We start from the raw sequence: 21,568 nt of genomic DNA on the forward strand, positions 1-21,568 counted from the left end.
AAAAAAAAAATTATTATTCTAGGAAAACATTATACTTTACAGGGCCTTTTCAAGAACTAGGCCCATTTTAACCGAACAATTTTATATTTGAAGCAGGAACCACAGAATCTGCACAGAACCTGTTATGACTTCATTTACCAAAAAAAAAAATCACAACAAACATTTGGACATGATCCGAAGGTTTGGATTTCTTTACTTTCTATTTTGTGTTAAACACTTCTACTGGTAATCTTTTGAGTATGACCTGGCATATGCTTTTTCAGACACCTCGTTAGAAAGACCTTTCATCTGCTGTTTCCTCAGATGAAAAGCCAGGAAAGATCTGCAAATAAGACCTCTACATTCAAGTTAAAAAAAAAGAAAAAAGAGAACATGAACACTCTTCTTTTAGACAGCTGTTTAGAAATAGGAAGAAGTCAGAGCTGAGACCAACAACAGATAACAAAAGGAAGGAAAAAGCTTCTAGCTTAGCTCTTGACACTGCTGGTTAAGTCTGGAATCAAAAGCTTCTAGCAAGAGGATTTCCAAATCTTGCCACAGAAATTAAAGGAATTCTCTTTAGAAAACACTGTGCTTAAGAGATTAAATGAAGGCCAACATATTGTGCTGTTCCAGAGAGAAACAGAGTACAGGCTGGTTAAAATACCTGTAACGTTTGCTGCAAGGGGAGCTACTGAAGAATAAAAGGCCCTAACAAAGAACAAGTTTGATACTAAGTCCCCTGCAAGCAATACAAATGTCTTCATTTCCACTTTCTCTTAAATCTACACACATTCCATACACACCTTAGAAGAGCTTTAAGATTGCATTACTATTTTGTTGTCTGGGGTAGTTGGTAGCCATCGATCAACCTTCTCCACAGCACTAGTTTGTAATAGAGATGCAGAAGATTATAGCAATTCTTGGATTAGTATAAATTCTGCACTTATTAAAAAACCAGCAGCAATTTAATAGCACTTCTGACATTAAGAAAAAAGTTTATTATGGAATAAACTGGTAAGAAATATCGTTCCATTATGCAATTAGTTTCCAGTGAAATCAAATTCTACCACTGCTGGCATCACAGAACTTCTTCACATTTGATGCAAATATGAGAGATCAATTACAAAGTCACTCAGTGGCACTAAATTTGACAAAAACAAATAGTTCAGTTATATTGCTGATTATAAGCCTAACTTTAATAAGCTGCAACTACACTGCAGCTGCAAGAACTTGAACAAAGTGCCACATTAATTATCTTTTTGGAAAAATTTATCATAATACAAACTTTAGACATTACAGTTACCATCAACATTCTACTAAGAAAAAAGGCTGCATGTTCTTCCAACTTACAGTTTGAAAATTTAAGCTATTATTGTAAATCTGAAGAGTTTAGAAAGTCTTGCACCCTCTTTCTAAACTAAAATATAGAATATAGATAGTATTTCACATATAATATTTTATACATAATTGTTTTCACATTGTAATTAAACAGGAAAAATTTACATTTTTATTTTGGTGGCAAAGACATAATTTCAGACCCTAGTTTGAAGCTCCTGTAGCACTGTGAACAGAAGATGCAGAATCATGATCAGATAGAAAGGAAACAGTGGCAGCAGCTGCTTCAGGAAGCACGGGTGCAAGTACATGTCGACAAACTGGGCATGTTCCCGACTAAAAAAAAAAAAAAAGGAAAAAAAACAGGCATTTGCACAGTTTGCATTCAATTCTGTTGTAAATAATAACCTTTAGCTTTTCAAAGTATTTAATGTCTTCACAAGAGCATTGTCTCAAAGTCAAATTTGACTGGATGGCTACCTGGAGCTAAGAGACAGCTAACAATCTCAGAAGAAAGCTTTGTTTTGCTTTTACACCAGTCACACAGCGGATACATCAGGCTCTCTGCAAGGTCTTCCTCAAAGAATTGATTTTACAGGTGGGATTTTTTTTTTCTGAGGCAAGGATTAAATATAAACTAGGTACAGCCCAAATCTAACAGGAAGTATTTTGTCCTAGTTTTCAGCAAGAGTAGTTTACTGTAACAGTAGAAAAAGGCAAGACATATAATACAAGCAATATCAACATGGTAATCAACATTATCAAGGTTAAAAAAAAACCAAAAAACCCCACCAACAACCCATGCTAGAGGTGTTCTGATCTCCCTAGTCTGAATCAATTAATCTTCCTCTTGAGGAAATGATGTGTTAAACTGTAGGCTCACTGAGAACTAGCAAGTGCTAGTTCAGGCTCATACTGTGCGTAAAGCAGAGTGCAAGTGCAAGGAAAAAAGATACCAATTCATTCATTACAGTTCTTTTAGTCTAGCCTCAATACGATGTAAGCCTTTTTAAGACATTTGGAAGGAAACTGGTTACAGATTATGAAAATGAAATCTAATACAACATAGATTTACCAAAGGTAAATTCTTTAAATTAATCTACAAGCATTCCAGTATTTCTCCCACCAACCTTAGCTGTCACCATAAATGGGCCTGACATTCTGGCATGACAGATCAGATCCTTTGCTCTTCTCAGAGAAAAACAAGCCATCTTCATTACCTCAGGGTATGAGTACAGTAAAGAAAGCTTTTCTCATACCAAAACAAGTTATAACTCATCCATCTCTTTCATTCATACTAAAAGCAGGCCATGTTTTTCCTCACACAAATACCCCCTCTATTCAAGAAATTGCCCTTCAGGTGAGTACAGATACAAATTACTTTGTTCACTTGCACTAGAATTTCGTTCCCTAATGCAGAAAATTAACAGCCAGTTATTTCTTGGTATTTCACCCCACATTTTCAAAAAGTTACAAACTGTTCTTCCCAGAAGAATGCAAATACTCAAAAAACCCCACAAACCCCCCACCAATCCTGTAGTACTTACTGTCTGTAGCCAAAGAGTTACACAAGGTTTGTGAAACAAATGATGACAGGGTAGCTCTGTTATGATTTCATCATTCACATATTCACTGCAACAGATAGTACAACACTGCTCTTGATCTACACCTATGATGAAGAAAAAACATTATTATTATTACCTTGTTTTACATCTAAGATGAGCTGAAATTAAAATACATATATTATCAACAGTATCACTAATGATTACAAAATACGATCACACTTATTCCACTAAACATTAGTTTTCCAAAATGACTAAAGTTATATTCAGTCTGATTCAAGATTCAAAAGCTCTTAGAACAGCATTGCCAGCTGCACAGTAAGTATGTTTAAATACTGCATCTATGGTATTACAGAAAGCTAAATTTGTTCTTATAAACATTGTGGAAATTAATTCTTAATTATTTTTCCATACCATCATGGTCATCTGTGACGATAATCTGTGGCAGACAATCTATGGTTTCTTTAGTAGCTGGTGGTTGAGCCTGTTCAACATCAAATCCAAGAGACTCCAAATGTGCCAGAGCAGTCTGAAAGGAGTGAGCAGAGATCAAGTTCTCTTACTCACAAATGTAACATCCCATATAAAAACAAATAATCAAGAAAAGGAATCTAATACTAATAGTATTGCTTTCTTAAATGGAAGGTATGTCTGTCAGACTAACCATGACATCATTTTTATTTTTATAATGAATGAGATGAAACTGAAGGTCAAAACAGTAACAGCTTGTTTTTTAAGCCTTCTTAAAGTATCAGGACAGAGTCACAACTTATTCTCTAACGAACATTTGTTCATTTTATAAAGTTTCAGAAAAGGCAGCAAGTCGAAAATGTAATAATGCTTACTAATACAAAACTGTCATTACATTTCGCTTTCTGAAAATAAAAGTCTCATTAATGTGTTAACTGGCTTCAACTATTGAATTGCTCAGGTACAAACAAAAATATTAAGTACCTTGCTATACTACCAATGTAAGCTTTCAGAAAAAAAACCAGGATCCACATAGATGTTTCTCATCTGTATAATGACTTAAGACAAACGTAGTACTCTGAAGTCATTTTGTTTGAAACTTAAAGATTTTTGTATGGTGAAAAATTTAAGACTCCAATGCTACAGCTGGTAGATTTGATGTTTACATCATACATTCAACCCCATAAGACACTGCAAGGATCTCCAGTAGAAAAAATGCAACACAGAACTCAGATTGGTTATATTCACTAAGCAATGTGCTAGATATACCTGTTTGAAGAACAGAACAAACCAATACTGAAAAGCCAAGAACACAGAAGCACTGAGTTCATATCCTGAATGAACTAGTCACACCCCTCAAGTACAACTACTTACTGCTCTAATCAGCATGAAAATTATTTACTCTAATGGCCACAAAACTCCCTTGGTAAGAAGTTTAAGATAACGTGACATTTTTGTAGTGTTGGGGGTACACTCAACTAAAAACCAAAAATATACTAAAGAAACATTGGATTATATACAAACATCTTCAGTAGTCTTTCCTCTTAAACTTTTCAGAAAGTTACTAGAGCTGAAGCCTGAAAACAGGCCTGCACTTTTTTCACAGTGGCAAGGTAGCTCAGGCAATCATCTGACCATAGGTCTAAACTAGCAGGTTTACACCTACAGCCAAATGTTTGTGGCAGCAGAGAGATCAGCATGAGCTAACAGACAAATATTTACAGCTCCTACTGCCACACATATTCTCATCTAGAAATCTACTAATTTAAAGGAAATCCTGGGACAGTTATCCCTACTGCACTACGCAAGTCCATCTGCAAAACAGGTACGCTCCTCCAATTTAACAGCTTAAAAACATTCAATTCTGTTACAGCAGACAATACTGCCTTACTAACATTAAGGTGATTTTAGTATTTGCAATGGTGTTTTGCTACAGCTGCAATGGTCTGAGAATAACTTGTAGGTAAAAATACAATACTTAATTAGATTAACTACTACAGCTGGAAAAATTAGGTAAGATCCCAGGCAGACAGAAGAATGCAATATTACTTATGTGTCAAACCTCTGTGTCTGTATCCAGTATTAGCACTCTCAAACAGAAAACAATTTGCAGAAGCATTGTATTGTTTGCTTTTGAAAGCTACGCAAAAGAAACATCACAGACAGAAAGCCTCACAATGACTCTGATGCTTAAAACCACATCTTCAAAACCAAAGCAGAGCAAAGAAGTGTCCACTTCGCAACTTTTATAAGATACCTTTATTTCCTTCCTCTTATTACTTATGCGACTGCTTACTGCTCCATGTACCATAAACCAAATGCTGGACACTGCTAGAAACAGGAGTGCTATAGCCTACAGGAGTCTGAGCTCCTCACATCCGTAAATCAGCACAGGAAATATTCATAAATGAAGTCACTGACACTGTAAAGACACCCAGCCTGTTCCATACTGCTAATGAAGTAAACCAAACACTCCCAGCTAAGTAATATCTTTAAAACAAACGGAAGTAAAAAACCCAAAAATAAGTCGCACATACAGGTTATGACATTTTAGGATCCCAGAGTCTTATAGAACATAGCTTTTTTTTTTTTTTTTAAATTAATATATTCACTATGTTTTCCCTCCAAATGCCACAATTAGTTGGGACAAATCCCTCCCTCCCAGTTAAGATACACTTGAATTTTGGATGCATTATCAAGTCTCATCCCTTTCAACTATTTCATAGCTACAGTAAATTAGTTTGCTGGATAAAGAAATTTTCAGAAAGTTTTCTGAGCTATAATAGACTCTCATAATAAATTGCATTGTTATAGGTGAAAAAGATCTGGTTAATGAATCTACTATTTTAGATAAGAGAATTTTGGGAAACTTAAGGAGGTGGATTAAGTAAATCAGTAACAGGTTGAATAAAGTCACATTCATTAGATAGATTATTAATGATGTTATAATTAAACTCAACCCAATCTATTCATCAAATCAGAATAATACTTAAAACTAGTCAAAGCTCAGGCTTCTCCATTACAAAACCTCTGGTGCAAAAATACTTGTTACCAGAAAGCAGATGGGTTACTTTTTAAACTTGAAACAAAAGCAGAGTTATGTTGCACGCATAAGGTAGGACCAGACTAAGCAAGATTTAAATAATAGCCATTTGCCCTAAAGCCAGATCTAAATAATACTAAAACAGCATAACTGGCAACAAGTAACCTGTTAGAAAGCTGAGTATAAATATATAGATAATATGTAACTGCAAAGTAGCAAACCAGCTTGGGGTATAGTTATTCAGAGAAAGAAAACACATGTGCAAGCAGTAAGATCTGGAAAGTGAGAACAAAAGTTGTAGAACAAGCAGGAAAGGTACTGATGAAACTGAAATCTAATCATCCTGCAGTAAAATACCTAGCAAAACCAGAACAAGTCCTGATCCCCAAAGTAAGATGAACTATGTCAAAAACAGATGAAATCACTCCCTTTAATCTTGGGGAGAGGGATGAGGAGCATAAAATACCAATCATGAGGAAGACAGACAACTAGCTTCAATTCTCACTTCCCTCAAAGAGCTCTCAAGCCTGATCACCTTGACCTTAGTTACTAAGATATCCCTCACAGTGATCTCTAACTCCCTACTCGATACATATAGACAGTTGCAACAAACTACAGAACAAAAATTGTCATATTACAAACATTTTCTATACATCCTATAAATGGAAAATCAGAAATTGCATTTTCCAGCAGAAAGCAAAGACATTTTCAGCAATCTCTCTTACCCAAACTTGAAAAGTTAGTTCAGTTTGGTCTTTGAATCACAGAAGAAAACATTTTTTTAAAAAGAATTTTTTTCCCCCTGAAAATGCAGTACGCCATACGCCACATTTTGGATATCTGAGCAAGCACTGTTACCACAGTACCAAAGATAAGGAAAAGGCTTTGTAACTCTACGAGATACTTACTATTTCAATGAAAGAATTCACATTTTTAAATCTGTGGAACACACTTCTACCTCTTCATCTACAATTGTCTGACAACCAGGGAAGTTGTGTTTAAAGGCTGTTCTGAACGTCGTTCCAGGAACACAAGTTTCTAGTCTGTGTTAATCTAGTCAGGGACAGGGTCACGTATTATATTAAGAGGTTACACTGGACTAGCCATTTGCAAGTCCTATTTTCTAGAAAGCAGAAAACATTATATTCTGATCCTGCCTACATCTTGCTGTGGTCATTAAAAAGACAGGATCTCAGCAAACAATTAAAATTAATTCTGGAGAGATAGACATTACAGAGCCTTTTTTTTTTTTTTTTTTCTCACTTTCTCTCAACTTCCAGAAATACTTGCAATATTGCCTAAGAGAAATGTTGAACTGTTTTGGGTAATCCTTGCTCTTATTTTCTGAACTTTTAGTAACCATCTTTACACTGGAAGAGAGGTGCTCTATATATTCTGCTTGAGATTTGGAGGAAATATTTGTAATTCTTACTCAAAATCTGTGCTGTCCATTTAGTCACAGTTAATACAACTGTTCCTTTTACTACTCAGTTACCATTTTCTGCTGACTAATTCCAGTTATGCCAGACTTCTATGCCCACCATAAAGTTTCAGGCACCTAAGGGCTAATTTCAAGCACAAATACTATTTAAGAGAATTGGCTTTCCCTCTTGTCCAACATCCACAGTGACCTGTGACCTCTGGTACCACAGGTACCAGAGAATAACTACCTCTGTAGTCATCTACCTGCTTGCCAAGTGTGTTCAATGACACTCCATTCCTAGTGACACTAACATAATTACAGCATCTTCTCAGCCAGCCATGCACACAGCCACCTAGGATTGCTTTTACAGGTCAAGCCTGAAAAGAGTCCACACGTTTCTTATGACAGAGTAACTAGGGAAATGTTGTTACACAGTAATGAGAAAGAAAAACTCAGAGCTATAATAACCTCAGTCTCCTCTTCAAGTGTTAACATATTGATTAAAAAAAAGAAAAGATGGGATTAGTTTCCCCCTCTCTACACAGATCCTCTTGCTTTGGTGCAAAGGAGGAGGTCAACTGCTTCTGTAGTTCTGTCCTTTTTGATGTAGTTAGAACCAGCAACTGTGAAAGAGACAAGGAATTTTCTCTATGCAATTTCAAAATACTGCTTTTATACTAAGGATATCAACAGACCTCCTACACATTAATAAGCAGTTCTGAAGTGTCTCCAGATGAGTAATGCTAACAAGATCCTACACAGCTGGAGAAGACCCTATGGTACTTGATCATGAATAAGGCTGACCTCCCATATACCTTGGGGGATGCACAATACCTGGAAATTTAATGACTGCCAACTTCAGGGAACAACCCTTCCACCCCCTTGGAAAATCCCCTGAAGTTTATTCACAAAATCATTGATTTTGCACATATCCATGGAAAAAAAAGATTATCTATGATTGTTCCACTGACTGTCAGCTTCAGAAAGCATTTTAAAGCATCCTTGGTATTTTGTCTGCAAGCACACTATGACATACAGTCTGCCCTGTTCACCCCTTTTAACTAAGAGCTAGTAGTCAAACTGCCCCTTGATGCCCCTAAACTTATGTCACACACAAAACATTGAATTTAATTGTTGTAACACCATATTATATGTCTACACATCATTTAACTCTTCTTTTGACAAATACCCTGCAGGGGAGATTTCTGGCAGTGCAAGAGTTGTCGCATTGCATCAAAGTGAATTTCAGCTCACTCCATATTCACTCTGACAGTGACCAACATCATGTAACACAAAAAAGACAAAGATAGTAACCATGCTTGTTCTTGGTTATAAATGCTCTGGTTTATCCAAAGTTAGACAGATAAAATGAGATTAGAACAAGGTAAAGATAAAAAGCTTTTTTGCTTTTGGATTGTTTGGTTTTTGTTTGTTTTTTTTTTTAATTTAAAACACATGGAGTCAAGACAGTCAAACACAGAAAAGTCGTCTACTGAGGAATAAAAATGAGACATCCAATTGTACTCTTGAAAAAAAAAAAAGCTGGGACAATTCATAGGCACAGATCCAGGTATGAACTTTCCTTTATCAAGTAGGGAATTTGGCAACATTCTTTAGAATAATTTAAATAGCGTATGTTTATACTGGTAGAAATGAGTATCTTTTTTTCCTTTAAGAGAAAATAAATACATATTCTAAAAGGAGTAGCACTGATCAATGAATTCTTGCACTACATCATTTAACAGAGCTTCCAACATTTATTTTCAAGCTTGCAGACCTGAAAGTTCAAGCTAAAACAGGAAAGCAATTTTTTTCCTGACTCTCCTGATTTTCAGATTGTGCTGAAAAAGGATTCAATAATAAAAACTTATGTCACAATATCACTGATATAATACCACCAAGAATATTTTAATACCTCCATAGCTTGTTGTAAGCGTCCCTCTAGTGCCACAAATGAGAGAAACTGAGGATCCACAGAAGGAATGGCTTGAGCAAGTCCTAGGCCATCACCAAACTCATCAAGTAGTCTGAAAAACATGAGTTAGGGAAGATGGTCTTCATTTCAAAGTAAATAGTAATAACACGAAGGCTGGGTACATCAAATTACTGCACATCACCTGTTAACAACTGTGTGCGTATACTCTCATGTGGTGGTTGCGTTGGGTTGATCTTGGCTGGCTGCCACATACCCACCTAGCCACTCTCTCACTCCCCCACCTCAACTGGACGGGGACATAAATAAGACTGAAAGCTCGTGGGTCGAGATAAAGACAGGGACATCACTCACCAATCACCATCACAGGCAATACAGTCTCAGCTTAAGGGGGAACCTTAATTTAACTGAAAGGTTGAACCAGATGATCTTTTGAGGTCCTTTCCAATCTGGGCTGTTCTATGATTCTATGAATTTATTGCCAATAAAAATGGATTTGGATGGTGAGAAACAAAGACAAAAACTAAAACACCTTCCCTTTAGCCCTCCCTCTCCTCCCAGGCTCAACTTCACTCCTTCATTCCTGACTCCTCTATGTCCCCCTACCCCAAGCAGTGTAGAGGGGAGAGGGAATAGGGGTTGTGGTCAGTTCATTGCAGTTCCTCTCTGCCACTCCTTACTCCTCACACTGTTCCCCTGCTCCAGTGTGGGGTCCCTCCCACAGGCTGCTGTCCTTCAGGACAAACCTGCTCCTGCATAGGTCTTTCACACAAGCTGCAGTCCTTCACTAACTGCTCCAGTGTGGGCTCTCCACAGGCACAGTTCCTTCAGCAAATACCTACCTGCTCCAGTGTGGTCTTCTCCAGGGGCTTCAGGGGAATCTCTCCTCCAGCACCTGGAGCACCTCCTCCCGCTTCTTCTCTGACCTTAGTGTCTGCAGGGTTGTTTCTCTCACATCATCCTCCCTCCTCTCTCACACTCTGCTGTGCAGCATTTTTCTACCCTTTCTTAAATACACTTTCCCAGGAGACACCACCCTGCAGTGGGTCCACTGGAGCCAGCTGTGTCCCACACAGGGCAGCCCCAGCCTCTCCTCACAGATTCCGCCCTGCAGCCCCCTGCCAGCACCTGCTACCAGTACAGATGTACTCTCAAGACAATATAGACTTCAGAAGAACATGATGGGAGCTTTTACTGTTGACTACTCCAGAGTAAAAGGGCACACAGCCCAGCTAATAAATTTTCTATGTATGCTATTAAGCTCATTTTACAACTAGCATTCAGATTTTTATTACATCATGTGTCACAGTTCATAGCTTGGTGGCTGCTTTGAGTTCTGTTTTCAACATTCAGAGATCAAATCTTAAAACGGGCACAAGCAAAATCATGTACAGATCTGCGTATGCTCAACAGAAAATTGAACAGACTATTAGAGAAGCATCTTTCTTCCTATTTTGAGTAATTAGGAAGCTTACCAAGGCTAACCTCCAACACTTAAAAATCCTGCAATTCCTTTGCTAGCTTGCTGCCTGGCACTGTAAGAACAAGTGCCTTACTTCTAGCTTGGACTCTCATGCATTAGTCCATGTTGTGCTTTTTCAGAATATAACTTCACAAGGAGAAAATACCAGTGGTTTTGGTATGTCTATACTGTAGTTTATAGTATTTTTAATAAGCAGAAGAGAGCAAATGGTAAGCCTCTCAGTGGAAAGCATTCTGTCTAGCTCACTCTTACTTTAAAACAAAGGCACTATACTATTCTAGGATTAGGCTGTGCAAGTGGCTCCGATCACATGCTTCCTGGTATTTGCAGAATTTTTGTAATAAATATATTGCAATATTCTTCAGTGATCTAATGACAGAAAATTGATCGAGGCATTCAAAATTATGACAATACTAGGTAAGTGCATGGCATTTCAAAGAGAAATAAAATAGGCTTATAACATCTAACTTACACCAGTTGCAAAAGAGGAAAAGACCAATTATAAAATTGCACTGACTTAAATGCTGATTACATTCATATTGCTTTACTTTTGTTATACTTCCACTACACTTATCTTGAAAATTAATTGAAAAAGTACACCCACCCCTTGAATATTTAGTGTACCAGAATTTTCTGAGATCACAGCCTGATTTAGCAAATCTACATCCTTTTTCTCTCGTTAGAAGAAACATAGCACTCGAAGTACATTAAGCCTTAAAACTCAGATTATCAGCCTTTGAAGCAAGTGCATACTGATAGCCATGAGTATTTTTGACATCTTACATAAAAACCAAAACAGTAACTACAAAACCTCTGAAATTAATGCAGAAACCTATCAAAGGCATACCTCCACTCCACATCCAGGTCTTCACTCACACTGGAGTCATCCTCAAGGTTGTTATTTCCATCCAACAGGAAGAATCCAGGATGCGCAAAATCACTAACTGGATCGTTTTGCCCATCACTGCTACTTTCTACTTCTTCCCGGTACTGTAACCAAGGAATCTCTCCTTCCTCCAACAGTGTCTGTTGCCTTCAAATAAATAAATGAAAAGCTAAAACTAAAAATCTAGGAGAATTTATGAACACATGCAAGCAACAAAACCTACACATATTACAAGGGCTGCAGCTGCATGTTTCCCAGACTGCAGAGTCCCAGATTAGGAATTTAGTATTTGCTGTAAAAAACAAGGAAATCCTAGTGGTATTAGGTCCAGACTCAGAATCTTGTAACACCCATGAATCTGTGGCAAAATTATTTGTCTAATGCTCAAGGGGAGCAGTACAGTAAGTAGCTTGCTTTGCATTTTCCCTAGTACAGACAGTATCCTTGCCAGGGCTAGTAATTTTGGCACTAAAGACTTTCTTATTCATCTACAAGGTCCTAAAGCCACTAAAAAGAAAGGCTCTCTTGACACCCTGGAACAGCCTTCATGGGGAAACTTGGCCTGAATGCAAACAGATATCATTTGCAAGAGAAGCTACTTGCATAAGGAGAAAGACTCCTCACATTCCTGGATTTTCTAGAGGAGCACAAGTCACCTTGATGTTTAGAGACACAGGGCTGCGAGTCCCACTTTCCTTAACAAAGGGTAAATAAACAGGATTCATGTTAGAAATGGGTACATTTGCAGGCTGTTCACATCAAAGCAAGCTAAAGAGTACATAGCGCCATTATTGTTGTTCTGAAACAGATGAGTTTTCATAATGTTTTCATAAAGCCACACTAATTCTCCAAACCTCAAGAGACAGTGATACTAAAAAAGCAGTAACAGATTTGGAATGCTTGGTAATAGGTACTGCCTGCCTAAGAGTGGAAGAAGCTGAAAGAACGGTTAGGCATGGCTTGTTGCTTTATAGAGACCCAAACTAAGAATATAAGGTCAATATTAGATGCTTGGGGGGGGAACCAACCAAAACACTTTCCTTAGCTATTTATAGCTACAAATTTTGCCTTGCAACAAAAGCAGATACATTTTACAAAGTGAAGTACTGAATGACCAGAAAGTAACTTCTCAGCAAGCAAGTAGTTCAAGTTTACTTTAATCACTGATAGGGTGGCAGAAATAAAGAGCAGCAGTGGAATATGAGAAGCAATAAAGCAAAGAGATAAACAACTACTTTGCAAGGAGTGCTAAGCAGTATCAGAAGATGCGTATGTTACATATATGTCTTTACAATTAACAAAGCCCCATATGATGAAACTCAGAGATGAATCACTCATTCTTGAAGGTTTCCACAAAAGAACACTGTGAGCAGGTTCTGTGTGAGCAAGAAAAGTCACTGATCCATTTAACCCCTTTGCAGCACTGGCTGGTGAACTGAGATACCAGAGCCCTGTGGTAGAAGATTTATATGCCTAAAGTGGGACTTAGTGTGTGTGTAAGCATAAGTATCTTGATCTACAGCTAGGATTTTGAAAGGTGATCCTAACTTGCTAAATGATCCTGGATGAACCTAAAGTTGACATACATGGTGCTGCCCTTTACAGATGGATCCAGGTCAAATCCTGAGAGCCCGATTCAGAGCACTCACGTTGTTTTGAAATGAATCATAGAATCATTTAGTTTGGAGAAGACCTTTAAGATCATCAAGTCCAACCATTAACCTAGTGCTGCCAAGTCCACCATTAAACCATGTCCCTAAGCACCACGTCTACACATCTTTTAAATACCTCCAGGGGTGGTGACTCAACCACTTCCCTGGGCAGCCTGTTCCAATGCTTGACAACCCTTTTGGTGAAGAAATTTTGCCTAATACCTAATCTAAACCTCCCCTGGCACAACTTGAGGCCACTTCTTCTTGTCCTATCCCTTGTTACTTGGGAAAAGAGACCAACACCGACCTCGCTACAACCTCCTTTCATAGAATCATTGAGGTTGGAAAAGACCTCTAAGATCATCGAGTCCAACCGTCGACACAACACCACCAAGCCCACTAAACCATGTCCTTAAGTGCCTCATCTACTCGTCTTTTAAATACCTCCAGGGATGGGGACTCAACCACTTCCCTGGGCAGCCTGTTCCAATGTTTAACCACTCTTTCAGTAAAGACATTTTTCCTCACGTCCAATCTAAACCTCCCCTGGCGCAACTTGAGGCCACTTCCTCTTGTCCTATCGCTAGTTACTTGGGAGAAGAGACCAACACCCACCTCCCTACAACCTCCTTGCAGGGAGTTGTAGAGAGCGATGAGGTCTCCCCTCAGCCTCCTTTTCTCCAGGCTAAACAACCCCAGTTCCCTCAGCCGCTCCTCATAAGACTTGTTCTCCAGACCCCTCACCAGCCTCCTTGCCCTTCTCTGGACACGCTCCAGCACCTCAACGTCCTTCTTGTAGTGAGGGGCCCAAAACTGAACACAGTATTCGAGGTGCGGCCTCACCAGGGCCGAGTAGAAGGGCACGATCACTTCCCTACTCCTGCTGGCCACACTAGTTCTGATACAGGCCAGGATGCCATTGGCCTTCTTGGCCACCTGGGCACACTGCTGGCTCATATTCAGCCAGCTATCGACCAACACCCCCAGGTCCTTTTCCGACAGGCAGCTTTCCAGCCACTCTTCCCCAAGCCTGTAGCACTGCATGGGGTTGTTGTGGCCAAAGTGCAGGACCCGGCACTTGGCCTTGTTGAACCTCATACAGTTGGCCTGGGCCCATCGATCCAGCCTGTCCAGATCCCTCTGCAGAGCCTTCCTACCCTCGAGCAGATCAACACTCCCGCCCAACTTGGTGTCGTCTGCAAACTTACTGAGGGTGCACTCGATTCCTTCATCCAGATCATTGATAAAGATATTAAACAGAACTGGCCCCAATACTGAGCCCTGGAGAACGCCACTAGTGACCGTTCGCCAACTGGATTTAACTCCATTCACCACAACTCTTTGGGACCGGCCATCCAGCCAGTTTTTGACCTAGCAAAGAATATGCCTGTCTAAGCCAGGAGCAGCCAGTTTCTCTGGGAGAATGCTGTGGGAAATGGTGTCAAAGGCTTTACTAAGGTCCAGGTAGACCACATCCACAGCCTTTCTCTCATTCACTAAGTGGGTCACCTTGTCATAGAAGGAGATCAGGTTAGTCAAGCAGGACCTGCCTTTCATAAACCCATGCTGACTGGGCCTGATCACCGGGTTGTCCCGTATGTGCCACGTGATGGCACTCAAGATGATCTGCTCCATAACCTTCCCTGGCACCGAGGTCAGACTGACAGGCCTGTAGTCCCCCAGATCCTCCTTCTGGCCCTTCTTGTAGATGGGTGTCATATTTGCTACCCTCCAGTCAACTGGGACCTCCCCAGTTAGCCAGGACTGCTGAAAAATGATTGAAAGAGTCTTGGTGAGCACTTCTGCCAGCTCCCTTTTATACCCTTGAGTGTGTCAACTTGCCTAATCTGGCTTTTTAAAGTCAGTATATCCAGCCTATTATCCTTATTGACACTATATGTCAATGCCCTCTCATTATTTCCGTATCTTTCATAAAACAGAATTTTTGCATGACATGCCATTTTTCCCCGATTTGAAATACATACAACTATTCAGAGTATTTTGATGTAGGCAAATGATTCTTGCTAGTATAGTAACTACTTTTAGAATTGATGTTATTCTGTATAGTGTCACGTGGATACCGTGTTACTGCTGATGTCAGAACTTACAGGAAGTTAGCTAATAAAATAAAGCCATACCCTCCTTGGAAACAGAAGTCTGCGTTCTCCTCTCCTACGCTACTGCTGCTGCTCTGCACTTCAGGCTCACGTTCCTCCCTGCCTGGGACAGTCTCCCAGCTCTCATCACTTGAAGACTGTTCTTTTTCTGTAGCAGTAAAATAGGTAGGCACAGTTGTAGACCATTCTCCATCACTGCATTCTGAGCTGCAATTTAAACAAGGAACAGGGTGTGAATTTAAACACTGCTTTAGGGGAAAGAAAACAAACACAAACATTCTGTGATTTCCTACTTTTCTATGACCGCAATATAGACTATTTTTTCTAGGACAAATTAATTTTGTACTATTTAAAGATATATTATAAGGCAAGTATACATAAGGAGCTGATTAAAAAAAAAAAATCAATTCCTAAAAAGAATTCTGCCCATCCCACTTTGCAAAAAGGTTTTTGTTCTTCCCCCTCCACATTTGCAGAGTACATAAAACAACTCAGGAATATAAGCCCAGACCCACTATACACATCTTTCTCCTAGCACACAAAGAGAAAACAGCAGCAGTGACACTGAGAACACCAATGCTTGCCTAACAAACAAGAAGCAATGTCGGCCTTACCTCTCAGCCAAACAAAACTTAAAGTAAAAGCTCTCGTAACCTCTAAGCCATATACAATGGTCCTTTTTTTCAAAAAAAAAAATTATACAAAGATACAACGGATGACTTGCTGCAAATTATATAATTCACTAGCTAGAACAGATGAATGGCAGGGAGTTTTTCAAAGAGAATTTGCTCAGCCACCACATAGAAAAGGGCAGTAAATAAGTTGTGGGCAGCTTAAAAAAAATAGTGATGTTAGCAGAATCTCAAGAAGGATGAACTTATCTACTGTTACCTTTGGTAATGCCACTTAGAAGGTTTACTCAATACTAACAATGACAGTTGACACCTACCAAAATTCAAGCTATAGTCAACTAGCTATGTCACTTCAAAAAGTTACAAAAAACTAATAAATATGTGAACAGCAAGCATGCTTAATAGAGCACATCTTACACAGCAATCCACAACACTTGCAGCTCAGTCTGCAATCTGCTAAACCCAGTATGTCTATGTCTATCAATGTTATCTTCCCACCTACAAACTCACTTTAAAGAAACCCTCCTTCTATATAACATTACAAGCACATGCCAATAAAACTTACTATTTAATGAATTACAACTACTTTTGAAAAACTGCACATTATACACTGCAAGTTTTACAACAAAGAAAATCGAGACAGATTACATGGAAGCATTTTAATTTGAAGCAGGAATATATTTTTCTATCACAATTTTGATGACTAGGGAAAGTGATGGAAATGAGAATATTCATTAACTTTGGGCTATTTTAAAGGACTACTTTACAACAGAAATCATATCTGTTAAGAAATTCTGATATGCAGTCTAATGCATCTTATATTACACCAACTAAAGCTGAACACTAACATTTTAGAACCTTTTGTTTTGTTTGGGTTTGTTTTAAAAAGGTTAATTAAGCATAATGTAAAACTAACCCAAATACTCAAGTCTCTTATTTTAGTTTTCTCTATTTTACAATACAGGAGTGATTTCCAACACAGTTTATAATAATATTGCTATGTTGTTAGTCCAATTTGTTCTCTTTAAAGTTTATACACAAACACTAATTCAAACCAGAAAAGAAGATATGCCTAAAATCATTAATACTGAACAAAGGAAGAACATTGAATGTGTGTATTTCAAAACTTCGTATTTAACTGTGCCCAATTCTGCAGAGAAGCAGAACATCACTTAACGGTTAGAGAGTTATAGACTTGTCACTTGCCAAAAGCATAACACATTAATTTAGCATCTGCACATGGATTTTCTGAGAATAGTCTCTCCCCTGGCTGAACTGGCCTGTACTTGCCATATGATCCAAAACTAAATGGAGTGAGCTAAAGGATATGATCCTCATCCCACCACCCCTGCCCTCCGATGACCTACCATGACCCTTCCAACTTAGACCATATGTGGTTCTAACAAATATGCAAGACTTTCTCCTTCTCACACAGCTTCTACATGCTAACACCATAATAGCTGGGCACTTCCTTGAGGCAAAAATGTGAGGTGAAGGCCCAGGCTGCAGCAATCAGCAAAGTGAATTTCTCCCTGGGTTGGAAAGAAGTGAAAGCTGAGTTGCAGGATTTAGTTTGACACATATGTCAATTCTGCTTTTTAAGCAGCTATATATGTATATTTAAACATGTAATATGGATTAACCCTTTAAACATAAAACTACCTTTTGAGAGTGTAAAACATTACTTCTTTGTACAGAGTAATCATTGACAATTTACTTCATAAGGATAAGTCTTTTGAGGGTCTGGAACACAAATTATGGGTTTTTTAAGTTAAAGAACACATATGCTTCCTGTTTAGTGGTTCAGTTATTGCCATCATGACATAGTCACTTTCAGATATTCAGTCTATATTTCTTTTTGTCATGCTACAACAATCCATCACTTTGCATCATGGAAGCCAATGCTATAATTGTAAAATAGAGTCCATTTCCTCCATTGCATTTTAATCTTCTAGTAGCAACATTTCAGAAGGGGAAGAGAAAAGATTATGCAGTAACAAAAATTTTTGAAAAGTAAACCTTACGAGGAAGGAAAGGATTCATTTGCAAGTCCACCTATATATTTAATAAGAAAAAACAAAATTAAGTCTACTGACCTATTTTACAATGCCTTGTAATCTTAAGGATTTTGTTCTCTCATAATTGGGACTTGGCAATATTTTAAGGACGAGGGTTTATGCAGATTAATTTTCATGCTCTTCTCCCCACAAAAGCAGTGGAAACACAATCTACTAGGCAGGTTAGCTTATGAAGCCTGATGGCAAGCACACACAACAAAGGCCACATAAACATCCAGAAGACATGTCTTGTAAAGAATGCAGTGGGAACAGACTCAGCAAGATGAAAGCAAAGTAGAAGAAAAATAGGGCAGAAAAAAAACAAACAAAAGCCATCACAAACACTACTGCATTTACCATAAATGAACAGCAGGTTAGAAATTTCTTTTACCGTCAAATAGCTTAGTTACGTAACTCCAATTCTCAGTGAAAAGTTCTTAACCAGCATTATATGAGTAAAAGTTAATCAACATAAGGTTTATCCAAATTAGGCTGTCTTCTGGGTAGAGAGCCCAAAACAGTAGGAGCCTGAATACTGCTCCTGGTGTCCAGGTCAGAGCCATTTGTAGATCTGAAACTGTATTCATTAATAGTTACTTTGGAAACACCTACTAGTATAAAAAACTTGCATTAAAAAAGGGATTATAAGCAATCCTATCAAGTTATTCTCCAGATATGACAAGGAAGAATAATTTCTTTCAAAAGGCTGGAGACAAGAACATACATAGGCTGTCATGCAGAGTATTGAGATTTGATGGCAAAAAGAACAAATTCTGAAAATAACAAGTCTTGAAGGGAACTTTCAAAGACCCATAATTTGCCAAAACCCACGCTGAACAAGGTTTTCCCTCTCTACTCTCCATCTGCTCAGTAAAAATAAAATAAAAATAAACAAGCAATCTTCCTTAGTGGTAAGGTGCTTTGACCCTAAATATAAGGAAAGGCTTTTTACATTACCAGAAAAATGTACGTTACCATTTCTTTAGATGGACTTGAGGAAGGATGAAGGAGAACTGAAAGGAAAAGTTGGCATCTTGTGATCTGATCATATTCTGAAATTGCTTGAGTTTTTATGTCCCATTTGCTAACAAATTATTCAGACTTGCACATTATTTACACAAAAGATTCAATACTAATACAGATATAAAAACAAAATTTTACCTGTCTTCATCTTTGTGGGACATTGAGAAGCGTCTGCTGCAGTCTTCAAACTCATCCCAAAAAGTGCTATCACCTAGAACATTTTTTTGGTTTTGAGCTGCTGTATTTTTCCTTAGGTCTGATTCTGTGTTCTTTTGGTGACCTTTGTACTCTATTGAGTCAAAGAGCATACTAGAACTCATTTCTTCTTTGCTATTTCGCAAGGCATACTCAGCACGGCCTTGCTGGACTTCAGCAATTTCACTTCTCCTCCGGGAACCACTTTCTTCATCATCATTAGGAAGAAACTTCTCTCTCTCCAACTGGTTTGCAGTATTTTGTTTTCTTATTTTAGGTCTCACTACTAGCTCAGGTGAATTTCCTTGGTCAGTCTTTCCATCATTGGCATTCAATTCATTAGCAATTGCTATAGGGGTTCTGATTCCAACATCCACTATATTTCTTATCTGCTGTGTTTCACAATTGGCATCACTCAGGTTACTTTTCAATATAGCTTTATCTTCAGCAGAAGATTTAAATGTCCTGTTGTTTGGACATGCCAAGTCTGAACCTATGCTAAAATATCTCATTAAAGGCATTGGTCCTGCTTCTTCACAAAATTCTCTAGAAACTCTGTGGTTGAGAGCCGACAATTGGGACTGTAAATCAGTAAAAGACTCTACACCTTTGTCTAACTCAGAAAGCATGCTATCTAGTGTTTCCTGAAATATACCTGCTTCTTCTCTTGCCAAAGAAAATTCATCTTGAGCATCACCTTCCTCTCCACCACTGTCATCTGGCTCATAAGAGTCAATGTTTACAAAAGCAATTCCATTATGACCATTCAAATCATTATGCCCTTCAGACTCGTATTCTGCAAGGTCCTCAGAATTTTCATAAGGATTCATAAAGTTCCCTGAGATTTTGTTGCCTTCCAGACCATAAGAGAATAGAGAAAATGGTACTGTGTTTTCTTCAGAAGTTCGGCTCAATACACTTTGGCAAAAGGGTTCTCCAGTTCCGATATTTTCTAATGAAGGCTCATCCAATAAACCAGAAGAAACTTGAACCAATGGACTGGAACCTTCACAGAAAGTTGTAAGAAAGAATGCATTGGAATAATCAAAAACAATAGAAATATTGTCATCTACAACAACTGCTCATGAAAAAGAAAGGGTAGTTCACTAGGACTGCAGTGCAATTTGATAAAGAGAAACGTTTACCAGAGGTGCAGTCTTCACTAAAATATTTAAGTCCTCATTTATATAAGCTAAGCATATAGACATAGACTTAAATGACACAATTTGAGCTCAGCCTGTGACAGCAAAAAAACAGGTATTAAAAGAACATGTTCATAAGCAGTATTTTTACATTGTTTATATAAAAGGGGATTTTAAAATGAGAACAGGAAATCTGAAAAAACACTGGAAGATTAAAAAAGCTGCAACATTTCTTTCCATAAGTTAAAAATTGGACTATCCATTCATTAACTGGCTAAATTGTGCCTCCTGCCACACTCAGATAAAGCCATTTGTTGCTATTATAAATTACATACTAATAGCACTATATTTTGTACATGCAGCTGTGAGTGCAACTCCCCAGAAGAAGAAAATAATAGCAGGGATGAATGTGGAATTACAGTTAGTAGTTACCATCATCACAAATTCAGTTTGGTTATACTACACTTGAACACCTCTTGCATAAAGGGACAATAAATATCAAACCCAGCAGCAAGAGTTAAAGAACCTAAAACCATGTATACTGCTGCTACTACAAAATTAAAGTTTAGTTCAAGTCATCTGTAAACTCCTAACCAAGGCAATAGTCCAAAGTATTTTTGAACATACAATGGCTTGTGTAACTTGATGAGAATACTTAAAGTTTTTAAGTCAATATTAAGAGATTTGGAAACTTAACTCTAAGACAAAAAAAAAAAAAAAAAACAACACACAAAGAGAGAGAGACATGCATGGTTAATGAAGGGATTCCCTAGCATGTTATTTTAAAAACAGGTAGAAGTAGGAAACCATGTAAAATCAGTGTTCTGGGGTTAAAAAAAAAAAACTTAGAAAAGAAAAAAGAATCTCATTTAAATGAGGTTGGTGAAGTCATGGCACTGAACTCTTATGAGAGCTGTGCCTCTCAGCACTAGGAGTCTGGCTTGCAGGAAGCAATACTGTAACATTACATTTTACCTAATTAAAATCTTGAAGCTCCTTCACGAAATTCCTAACAGCTGAAGTTGGCAGGCAGGTGCCTCTGAATATCACCCAGTCCACCCCTCTTGCTCAAGCAGAGTCACCTATAGTAGGTTACCAAGGACCAAGTGCAGTCAGATTTTAATATTTCCAAT

The 21,568-nt window shown here is 38.1% G+C and overlaps 1 protein-coding gene across 3 annotated transcripts in view; it reads right to left on the minus strand.

Moving 5' to 3' along the window:
• Positions 1 to 356: 356 nt before the first annotated feature.
• PJA2 (praja ring finger ubiquitin ligase 2) overlaps positions 357 to 21,568 on the minus strand; it is a 37,769-nt gene continuing 16,557 nt past the window's right edge. For all 3 annotated transcript variants that reach the window (XM_076362504.1, XM_076362505.1, XM_076362506.1), the window contains exons 3-9: positions 19,237 to 20,299; positions 15,408 to 15,593; positions 11,579 to 11,764; positions 9,231 to 9,342; positions 3,294 to 3,408; positions 2,865 to 2,986; positions 357 to 1,653 (exon numbers count right to left, since the gene is read on the minus strand). In XM_076362504.1, the coding sequence (XP_076218619.1) occupies positions 1,522 to 1,653; positions 2,865 to 2,986; positions 3,294 to 3,408; positions 9,231 to 9,342; positions 11,579 to 11,764; positions 15,408 to 15,593; positions 19,237 to 20,299 (1,916 nt within the window). In that variant the 3' untranslated portion in view covers positions 357 to 1,521. The remainder of the gene's footprint in view (positions 1,654 to 2,864; positions 2,987 to 3,293; positions 3,409 to 9,230; positions 9,343 to 11,578; positions 11,765 to 15,407; positions 15,594 to 19,236; positions 20,300 to 21,568) is intronic.

The sequence above is a fragment of the Aptenodytes patagonicus genome, chromosome Z (assembly GCF_965638725.1).
Source record: "Aptenodytes patagonicus chromosome Z, bAptPat1.pri.cur, whole genome shotgun sequence".
In the NCBI taxonomy this organism is placed as follows: Eukaryota; Metazoa; Chordata; class Aves; order Sphenisciformes; family Spheniscidae; genus Aptenodytes; species Aptenodytes patagonicus.